Source organism: Lactuca virosa, chromosome 5 (genome assembly GCF_052849685.1).
Source record: "Lactuca virosa cultivar CGN04683 chromosome 5, Lactuca_virosa_CGN04683_v6, whole genome shotgun sequence".
NCBI lineage: Eukaryota > Viridiplantae > Streptophyta > Magnoliopsida > Asterales > Asteraceae > Lactuca > Lactuca virosa.
The window spans coordinates 252,859,760-252,870,045 of NC_136430.1; the positions used below are offsets into that span (position 1 = coordinate 252,859,760).

Below are 10,286 nucleotides of genomic sequence, written 5' to 3' on the forward strand. Positions count from 1 at the left end.
CTGTTGACTTGAGTGTTGACTTTCGTTGACTTTTTAGGGTTTGGTCAAATTGTGGACTTTGGAGACCATGGGGGGGGGGGGGGCGGGGAGGGGTAAAATGCTATTTCACCCTTTCTGAGAATTAGTAGAGGAGTTAGCTTAACATCTTTGGGAGTTGTTAATGCAAATTGTTAATTAGAGATGATTGTGATATATGTAGGCGGAGTCTAGACCGACAGTTTGAGTACGAGACATACTTGCTTTGTTTACGAGGTGAGTCTTCTCACTATACTTATCTGAGTGGTATTTACTGTGCGACCGTAGGGTCTTATTTGAGTTACTGACGGGAGGGTCTTATGTGCTTATACTGAGATATGTGATATTATGCATTTTGTCTTTGTGATTTATGTTGTATATTATTCTGTACTTTTATTGAGATAGGACCAGAGGGTCGAAACCGAGTCGCGAGACCGGAGGGTCTTCGCTGAGATACATGACTGGAGGGTCTAACCGAGCCGTGATACCGGAGGGTCTTCACTGAGACACATGACCGAAGGGTCCTTATCGAGATATAGTCATGAGAGGCTAATTATTTGTGTGTGGTATTTTGGGTAACTCACTAAGATGTGTGCTTACAATGTTGTGTGAAATGTGTTTCAGGTACATCTCAGGATCGCGGGAAGGCGCCAGCATCATTGTACACACCAGCTTGTAGATTTATATTTTGAGGATTCTGGGATATGTGACAAACAGTTTTTGTGGTTGTGTTTTGAAACAATTATAATTTGAGTATGAGATGTTAAACTATGTTTTGTGTGGGTTTAAAAATGAAATTTTTTCTGAAAATTTAAAGTGTTACACCTTCTCTCGTCATTTTTTTCGTTTAGATTCGTTCAGATCTGGTTTAGGTCTGTTCAGATCTAGTCCATATTTAGTCCACCACCATCATCCGACGACTTTCCACCACCACACTACCAACCTCTTACCCATCAGATCAGTCGACGACATCACCAAGGTGTATCCGTTTCAGATCCACCATCGCCCGTCACACCACCGCTTGTCATTTCCGGCGCTGTGATTCTGAAGACTTTTCTTTGTGTTTTTTGCTCATATCTAGTTAGATCTAAATGCTTCTAGTGATTTTTTCTTATCTCCGATCTTGTTCCTTGTATAGATCTTTCGAGATCTGAGCAGATCTAGAACCTTCACCTTTAGATCTTCCATCAGCGTCATCCTCATCTTCAAATCGGCCACGTTTTGTCCCCGGAACACTAGATCTGCACCAAATCTTCTGTACCGTTGTTCAGATCTACAAGCTCCGGTCCATATTTACGATTTCCAAGTTTTTGAGCTCCATTCAAGATCTATGATTTCCGTCACCACCGACTACCAGATCTGCGAGCTTCGACGGGATTGAAAGAGTTCTGATGAGATCTCATGTCGTGTTCTTCAAGTTGCACATATGGTTTGTGTTCTTCACCTCAGATCTCTGAAAATTGTTTTGTTGTTTTTCCTTTCAAGATTTGTATCTTTTCTTTTCGTCCAACTATAACGGGCAAACCTCATTGGAAAACCAAACAACATCAACCGACTTCAAAGATGATGAAAGTTCTATATATCTTGTCAGATCTAATGTTTTATGGTGATTATGGAGCTGATGTATGTAGTGCACACAAAATATTTGATGAAATACCTCAACAAATTGGGTAAGTCATTAAGCTGTGAATATGTGTTTTATGTATTAATTCGTGAATATGTAAATTATTAAGTTGTGAATGTCTAATTTGTTTTATGTACTAAGTTGTGAATTAGTGTCTGAAATATTAAATTAAGTTATGAATTATTGTTTGAAATTTTGTATTAAACTGTGAATTTTGATTTTTTTTATCTAGATCTGATTTGTGAGGGAAGAATGTGGATGTGTTGACACTTGTGGTTGGTTGTGAGTTCGTCTTTGCCGACGGCGTCACTAGTCACCGTCATTTTTTGTCGTCGAACAGTCACTGAAAATTGTAGTAAGTCCTTTCTTCTCATATTTTTCTTTTAAATTAGTTTGCGTTTTACCTGTCTTGGTAAATGGTAACTTAAAAGTAATTTAATACTTCAAATGCAGGCACTAAGTATACTGTACAAGTACTTGTTAACTAGCCATACTAGATTACGTTTTTCTATTTCTTTTTTAAAATATTACGATATTTTTGAATCAAAAGTCACAATAGTTATCCTTACTTCCTTAGTAATACTATTGACGACTGAAAACAATAATAAAGTATTTTGTAATTATCACTTTATTTCTTTTTTGATTAATGTTAATATTAAATTTTTTTGAATTATATATAATTATAAATAGAAGATATGGATGTTATAAAATTGATTTTAGAATAAATAATTATAGTAGAAAGTTAAACGACTATAAATAAATTATTGTAAATAAAGGTATACTGAAAACCTTTAAGATTTAAAAATTTGTTAACGATTAAAAAAAGATACTTATTTGATCATAACTAGATGGGAATCATGCGCGCCCGTTGGCGCTGAGTCATTTTATTTTTTCTTCTTTTAGGTTTGGATGTCGGTCCAGCCTACTACGAGGGATATTTATATCAGTTACATAGCAACAACTACATTAGCAACAGATAGTTTATATTAGCTCTATTTTTACCCCTCGAACTTGTCTTTCTTGTTTCTTTGGCCCCCGCAACAAACAGAGATAATAAATGAAGGGGTCTTTGGTCCGAAAATTAATTTACTGTTTAAGAAAAAAAGGCCATTAAATAAGATAAAAACAAAAAAAGGATACAACCAACACTCAGTCCTTCGGCTAACTCAAAATCATCTTCCATAGATTCATGTTCTATTTATCAAGTATCCACGCCATATTCAAGAGAATCAACAAATTATCTAATTTACAATTATATTTAGTGCTCATAATCTTGATGTTTCATAGCATATGAATATTCAATTTTTTTAAATTTTTTTTTATAATCAATGTGAAATAGATAATGTACCTTGTAAAATTACGTTCCAAGATCCTTATCTTGATCGAAGTCTAACATGAAATCAGTCAACTTTTGAGAATCAGCAATATGGTTCAAATGGGTAAAATGAGAGAATACAGATTAAAAAGATTACCTTTGATTTGCAAAGGTCAGGAGCACTTCTCGCCATTCTAAAAATTTTCCCTCATCATCACTATCCTATTAAAGGAAAAACATAATTATTATTATTATTATTATTATTATAATAATAAAAACAGTCATAGCGAAATATATCACCTCATTTTCATCAATGTCAACAGATTTACCCGTACCTTCATCATCACAAACTGCTGATTTAACGTGTTTACAAAATGAAAACAGTGAAATGAGTAATTGAAAATAATACATTGAAGAAAACAAAAAACAATAATGGAGGCTTATTTATTACCTTTACTTTTTCAACCTTCTCTGATGCCAATGTTTTATCAATTTCATCCTTTGATGTTATATTTCCATTCTGATCAATAATAGAAAAGTAAATGTTAGCTTAATCAATGGAAAATTATATATAAAAGAATTTATTTTTAAAAAAAGGTTAAATTTACTAAAAGGACCCCTGTAATCAATCACTTGATGTGGATCTTCAATGTAGTTAACTGTTGGATAAACCGAATCTCCACTCCATACTACAAAACCAAGGGCAAATTTGTAAAAAGTCTAATTATGATTTATGCATTAACTTAATAATTGGAAAACTTACTTTGCTTAATTTGATCTTCTCTCATCCTCATAGACAATGGATCTGTTGCAATCCGATGATCAGTTCCCAGCATTATATGATATTCAGCAACACCCATTCTGAATTGTATACTAACGGATTTTTTTTGTAGTCTGTCAGGTTCAGCCTACAGCCTGCATCATTCGTGCTTGGATCGGAATCACAAAATCATTTTAATTCCTGAAAGATGGAAATTATAGAAAATGAGCGAGTGGATTAGATTTTTTATTAAAAATTGACAGTAAAGATACCTGAGAGCATCCTCTGCTGATAGCTTCTACGCCAACAGGTCCTGTACCACTATATAAGTCTAACCATCTTCCAGGCCTCAAAGATGTAGGACATCCACCAGCAGCCTCAAGAAACCAAATTTTTTTTTTCTTATTTTAATACAAAATTTATATACTTGTTAATCAAGGGTAAAATTGGAAATAGTACCTGTAAAATACAGAAAGCTGCACCTTTGACTACTTCCATCATTGGGCGGACATCCATGCTCTTTGGTCTCAGTAGTTTTGTTAAAAAATAAATTGAAATACCTGAATGAACTATATGGAACATGTCATTGACTTTCATAATTATATAAATTTTCTACAATTAATTTTTAGTTAAGTTCCAAGTTTGCTTTATTTATTTATTTTTTTCAATTTATGAAAGTTTGTTTATAAAAGAAATTATAAGGTCTTACTATGAGGTAAGATTAATTGTTAAATACTTAAAAATGCACATTTATGCCACAATGATTCACCTTTTTTTTCCATAATTGTTTTGGCTCTATTTTTTTTTCTTTTCTCGATGTTGCTGTGGAATCACTGATTCCATCCCATTCAGCCACTGCTTCTGCATTGCTCACTTCAATGCTTTCAAATGCTCCTTATAGTTGTGGTTGTACTATGGATGGTATGTGTATATTTATGTATTCCCTAAACTTCAAATTTTTTCATTCACGTCTGTCTACTGTAATTTACAGAAACACGTTAGTCGCAAGGTGTTTGGGCAGAATATATTGTGAAGAGCCAAGATGCTCAGTCACAGAACAGGGGTATAACAATTGAAGATTTGCAATTGAGTAAATATCTGTACTTTATCTCTCAAACACACACAAACCATTTTATGTGGTAAATGGGAGTGGATATTTTTCTTTTGTCATTTTAAATACATTATTTTAGAATTTGCTGGTTTTGAATGGAAAAGAAAATTATGCTTACCTTCTGGTCTGAATGATTGCATCAACTACAAATGGCTATGGCGGTTTCTTCATGTTGTTGAAAGGCTTTTGGTCACCGTCGGCCAGACCATATCTGTCGCACACGCTGAATGCCATCAAGCTCTCTCTTGAACCTGTCCTTTGAGCTTGCATAAATCATCTTGCTCCTCACTCTTGCAGTATCCGGTGACCTTTCAATTTCATGCCACATTTTACACAACTATTAAATTATGTGACAAACCGAATATTACCAAAAAAACATTTATTTTATGCAGTTTTGCGGTTTAACCCCCTATAAATTTATTTTTTCCAACCAAACCATAAACTTTCAAATATCTGTTCTGAATTAAACCATTTTGACCTGTTAATGTTATATCGGGTTCACAGCTAATTTTCCAAACTAAACATTTTCAACTGTCATATCAACTCAATATGGGTAAATTGGAAAATGTCTTGAATGAAACTTTTAAGGTTTGATTGGAAAAAGATAATCTATTAGTCTGTAAACTGCAAAATTGCCCCAAAATATAATAGATTATTTTGTAAACATCAAAGATGTATGAAATTAAAGAGAATCTAGAAAATTTTCATCAAATGTCTTAAGCTAGAATATGAAGCTGTAGCATACATATAATAACCAAACTAAGGAAGCTGCCATGCCAAACCTGAATCATTCATCACAAGAAACCTTCGATTATGATATCTGAATAAAGATGCATTTGTTAACCTCTAATTGGAAACTAAATCTAAGACATACACTGAAAAAGAGTATCTAGACGTCTAAGCACATGAAGTGGAGTACTTTCCCTATTGATAAAAAAAACTTACACCTTACAAGCAAGTATTAATTTAAAATTGTCATTGCATATGCCACATATAAACATTCACAAAAAAAAAGGGTAAGAGTTTATAGATGCAACTTAAAACATCAACAAAAATGCAAAAGAATACAGAATCCAATCTACCAATACCTGTAAAGTGTAAACGCATATGTATTTTACAATCCCTCTCTTTATAAGCGCGACCGAATGAAGATCTTCTTCACATCACTTTTTGCAGGAGATGATTTTTCACTACCTTCTGCGGTTTCATCTTTACGAGGATCCAAATCCTTGGCACATAAGATTGAATCTTCGTCATCCAGCCTTATAATATGCAAATCCTATTCCATTTTCTCCATCCGAGCCTGCATCTCCTCCATCATTAATGTATGTGGTGCTTTATTGTTCAAATTTGCTAGTTCTACAGGAGCTTCATCCTTCAATCCTTCCTTCACTATCTTATACACTTGCATCCGACCTTCACATAACCAGAAACAGAATCATCAATTATGCAATCGGGATTTGAGAACAATTGAGTCGTTCGTAAGAAGCCTATAAAGTACTCAGAATCGTTACCATGAAACTCATAAATCCCCAATCTAAAATTCGACCATTTAGATAGAATTTTTGAATAACCCCAATGTAACTTCGTAAGAAAACATTAAAATTACAACACAGGCAGGGGTTTCTTACCCCTAATCCCCAAAAGCAATAATTTTAAACAAAAATAGATTCAGGAGCTCAATCCTAGTTCAGTGGCATGATTCATGAAGGAGATCATATAATTAACCTTTGAGAGAATCGCTCACAGCAGAATCGACGACGAACTTGCCGAAGCCGGTTAGAACTCGAGTTATGGTCTCCCTACGATCCGGGCCAGGCAGGGATTCCACAACCGGGTTGGTTAGGAAGCGATTACGTGAAGTTGTAGATGAATCCCCAGATACCCATGGAGCCGAGGTTGGTTGTTCCCGGTGGGAGGAGACAAGGGTGGGGGTGGGGGCTGTTCCTACTTCCTATCCGTAGTCAGTGGTTAAGATTATTGATAAGCGCAAATTGTTGCACTCAGCGGAACACATACTTATAGCAAATCTGTTTGGTTTCTCTTTGGAAGCGATTGAGCACCGCCATGACCACCATCTGCTTCAGTTCGGGTAATCCACTACCGTTTTTCCTCCCTGGTTTTCTATATGGATTGGTGCTAAGCTGATGCGATGTGTGTCTATTTCTCCACCATTTTCTTAATCACTGCATGTTCTCCAGGTGTGGACTCCATCGGAAGAAAAAAGTAGAAGAATAATTGAGGTTGCGGAGAACTTCAGTTGCTCAACACCGCGTCGATTTTCTTTCTTCTTCGCATTCAATCCACGATTTCAGGTTTCCCATGTTTGTTAGATCTTCGATTTTAGGTTTACCGTGTTTCCTCCAACGCCTATGCTTTGCCTCAAATCTGTTTTCGTCTGATTTTTTTTCTTTTCTTCTAAAAAGGGGATTCAGTTTCTGATGATGCGTCTCTCCACCACTGTTCTGATTACCTTCTCTCTAAAATCGTCAATCATGACCATTGTCTCTGTTTACGCTCAAACATACGCCCCCACAGGGGATTGATAGCGCTCATCAGCGACCAGCACTTCCCACGTGACCCTTCCGTTCGCTACTCTGGGACGAAGGTAAGTCTTGCTTCGTTTTATCTATATTTCCCATTTCTTTTCTACACCGGTTCTGATTCTGAAATCAATTTCTATGTTGACTTGAAGCGAAATGTAATCGATATGCAAAAATCAATTGAAAAGCTTTTGGTTTGAACTTATTTTTGAGTTTTAGATGGAGGAAGTGTGAACTGCAAACAAACATGAAACGGTGGTGTTGAAAAAGAAGTGTAACTGACCATACATGAAGGTGTTCTGTTAAAATTTTAGTATCTTGGTTTGCTGTCTCACTTTGGTTTCTTAATTTCACAAACATTTGGCTTCATTTTCACCAGGTCAATTCAATTTATCGAAGAAAATTGATTCTTCTCTGCTATGAAGTTTCATGATCTCAACTAATTAAAACATCACTCATTTCCTAATTTCAATAACTTTATTATGTAAATTAATGCACTTCCATTTTCAATTTGTGATTGTCGATATATGCATTATTCATATTGGAATGAAAAGAGTAAAAGTTTATAGCAGCAAAGCATAAATGGAATTAGTTGTTCAAGTTCAGATGCATTTTAATTCATTTTTGGGTTTATCTTTTGCCTAATATCTTTCTTTTGGGTTTATTTTTAGGGATCAAACGGTGACAGGAGGCAAATGAAGCTGATATGTGTTACCAACAGAAAAAAATTTACCTTTACCGTTTTCCCTTTGATTAGGCTGAGGGTAATTTTGTCAGTTTGGATGCTTTACATTTTACATTTATACCGACATATATAAATGGTGTTCTTGTAATGTTGTTGAAAAAAATTAAAGAAATACAAATTGTTTGCTCCAGGGAAATTTCATCTTATTTTGGTGTCAATGGAGTACTACAATCAGAGGGAGGTTAAATTGTTTGAAGTTCGAAAGGTATTTCATTCTTTTCTGGAAAATTATAGACGATTAGAAGGGCTTTTCAGTCATTTGTTGTATAAACATTTTTTTAGCCCTGATCGGTTTTGCGTTTCTTTTGATGAGATTTGTTGTAATAACGAAATTAATAGAAAAATTAAAGGGCTATTTATTTTATGAAGATATAACTATCGACTTCTATCTCTTTTTTAGGGAGCAATGCATCATCATTGCCCTCTAAGGTTTGAGGTATCCATTTTTTCACCTTTTATTCTTGGATAAATCATAAATATTTGTGGGATTTTTCTAAATATTGGTTATTTTCACTTTGCAGTATCCGTTTCATTCGATAGATGATGTTATAGTCATGCCATGTGACCATACCATTTGTAAGAACTGTTTAAAGGAAATGCAGCAACACTATTTGTGAGTCAATCTAAAACACACCAATTGACACTTTCAAATCATTTGGTCAACTCAATAAATATTAAATGTACTTATATTTTTTTTAAATGTTATTGGAACAGATATGCTTGCCCTTTTTTTTTAAGTCGGTGTGTGATGGGGGGTTTAATTTTGTCTGTTCGTATTATGATTCTTGGTAAAATTGAGAGAAACACTCCACCCATTAACCAAAAAAACAAAAAAAAAACGGTGATGCTGACTTCGTCTCTTAATTTTTTTTAATCAAATTTTAAGTGAAATAAGCACTTCTAAAATTGAAATTGAATCCACTAATTTTTACCCTGATTGAAAATTCAAGCATTTACTTAAAAGTTGTCACAAGGAGAATAAATTGGAGATGCTTATGGCGATTGTAATCTGTTTTTGTGAATAAACAATTGTGATATCTTTTGTTTCTGTAGGAGAAAAGGAAGAAAGATGTTTAACATGAATTGCAAATTGTTACAAATGATGAAGTAGGTGATTACATGTTTCCTCACCATTATAGTGTAAGTGCACCAAACAAGATTTGTTCTGTATTTGATGAAATGCTTTGTAGAGTAACAAATTTGTAGCTGATTGGCATTAATTACATTGAAGTTAAATTTGTTCTGAAATTGGTTGATGCGCTTCCATAGCAGGTAAGTAGAACTCTGCGGGAAAAAGACTTGGAAAAGGCTCAAAGACCGTCTATATTGGCTGCTATGGACTGCGTTAAGATTTTTTCTTTCTTTTTTTTGTTTTATAGTTTTAATTCGCAACATCAACTGTGAAAAAACCCAAACCCAAAGGTCAATCCAGACATAAAATTCTATTTGTTGACCATTCTTGTGGTCAATCACAACAAAATGGTCCATTTGGTGATAGTAAGGGTAAAATGGTCATTTAGTCTCATACAAATGGTTTATTTACTGTAGAAAAGAAACACAACTTCTGTATACAACATTACATCATTTACACATTCAGGCACATTACTCATACATGACTTAATGGGAACAAAATATGTGGTGTTTACTTTTTTTACAAAGTTGTCTTATATTTCAAAAAAATTATCGACATTTTTGCCCTTTTCAAAGGTTCTTGAAGGCAGATCTTATCGTCTACAACATCCATGGGTGGGAATTGTGAACAGATTACAAGCTGATATTATAAAAAAAAATACCGATATGATATTCGTAAGGCGAATGAAACAAGAGTATTTTTATACAAGTACTGATTATGGACTCCTGGCGAGTAAAATGGGTTCAGAATATCTACCAAAGCTTCTCTCATAGGTAAGGTCACTTCCGTCCTTTCTTCTTTAAAAACAATATAATTTTGACATTTATTTATTTATGTATTTTAGGTGCTTAATTATTTATCGATTTCCGTGGATTACGATACTTCATGGGCTTTAATACTGGCTGTACTCTCTGATCTAGTGACCTACCCACTTTGTATTTTATTTAACTGATCTTTGTTTTTATTTAATTATGGAGTGATTATTTAAAACACTTAACCATGCTGAATATGTAATTGCAGGGACAATAATCATTTCATCAA

The 10,286-nt window shown here is 34.2% G+C and overlaps 2 protein-coding genes across 21 annotated transcripts; one reads left to right on the forward strand and one right to left on the reverse strand.

The window, feature by feature from the left end:
• Window positions 1-2,493: 2,493 nt before the first annotated feature.
• On the reverse strand, window positions 2,494-6,688 carry LOC145114743 (protein PLASTID TRANSCRIPTIONALLY ACTIVE 12, chloroplastic-like). Of its 11 annotated transcripts, XM_079050826.1 has the most exons (13): window positions 6,554-6,688; window positions 5,914-6,241; window positions 4,944-5,133; window positions 4,484-4,692; window positions 4,174-4,283; window positions 3,987-4,091; window positions 3,833-3,915; window positions 3,718-3,759; window positions 3,588-3,643; window positions 3,406-3,474; window positions 3,255-3,307; window positions 3,112-3,171; window positions 2,732-3,028 (listed from the first exon to the last, which is right to left on the reverse strand). In XM_079050826.1, exons 8-13 carry the CDS (start codon window positions 3,746-3,748, stop codon window positions 3,013-3,015), a joined length of 285 nt encoding a protein of 94 aa, XP_078906952.1. In that variant the 5' UTR covers window positions 3,749-3,759; window positions 3,833-3,915; window positions 3,987-4,091; window positions 4,174-4,283; window positions 4,484-4,692; window positions 4,944-5,133; window positions 5,914-6,241; window positions 6,554-6,688; the 3' UTR covers window positions 2,732-3,012. The 11 variants fall into 11 exon arrangements, 9 of the variants coding, with proteins under 9 accessions (XP_078906946.1, XP_078906952.1, XP_078906947.1 ...); XR_013711182.1 differs by lacking the exon at window positions 6,554-6,688 and adding an exon at window positions 2,494-2,728 and having other exon boundaries at window positions 2,988-3,028; window positions 3,112-3,176; window positions 3,718-3,915; window positions 5,914-6,044; XM_079050820.1 differs by lacking the exon at window positions 6,554-6,688 and adding an exon at window positions 2,494-2,728 and having other exon boundaries at window positions 2,988-3,028; window positions 3,718-3,915; window positions 5,914-6,044.
• Window positions 6,689-6,788: 100 nt separating this feature from the next.
• LOC145114744 (putative E3 ubiquitin-protein ligase RZFP34) lies at window positions 6,789-10,286 on the forward strand. Of its 10 annotated transcripts, none has more exons than XR_013711184.1 (11): window positions 6,789-6,917; window positions 7,027-7,140; window positions 7,252-7,662; window positions 8,040-8,132; window positions 8,245-8,318; window positions 8,514-8,549; window positions 8,635-8,726; window positions 9,167-9,253; window positions 9,383-9,457; window positions 9,821-10,018; window positions 10,090-10,286. XR_013711184.1 is itself a non-coding variant. In XM_079050829.1 (8 exons), exons 3-6 carry the CDS (start codon window positions 8,271-8,273, stop codon window positions 9,222-9,224), a joined length of 234 nt encoding a protein of 77 aa, XP_078906955.1. In that variant the 5' UTR covers window positions 7,559-7,662; window positions 8,040-8,132; window positions 8,245-8,270; the 3' UTR covers window positions 9,225-9,253; window positions 9,383-10,018; window positions 10,090-10,286. The 10 variants fall into 10 exon arrangements, 6 of the variants coding, with proteins under 6 accessions (XP_078906954.1, XP_078906958.1, XP_078906953.1 ...); XR_013711186.1 differs by having other exon boundaries at window positions 9,386-9,457; XR_013711185.1 differs by having other exon boundaries at window positions 8,635-8,689; window positions 9,383-10,018.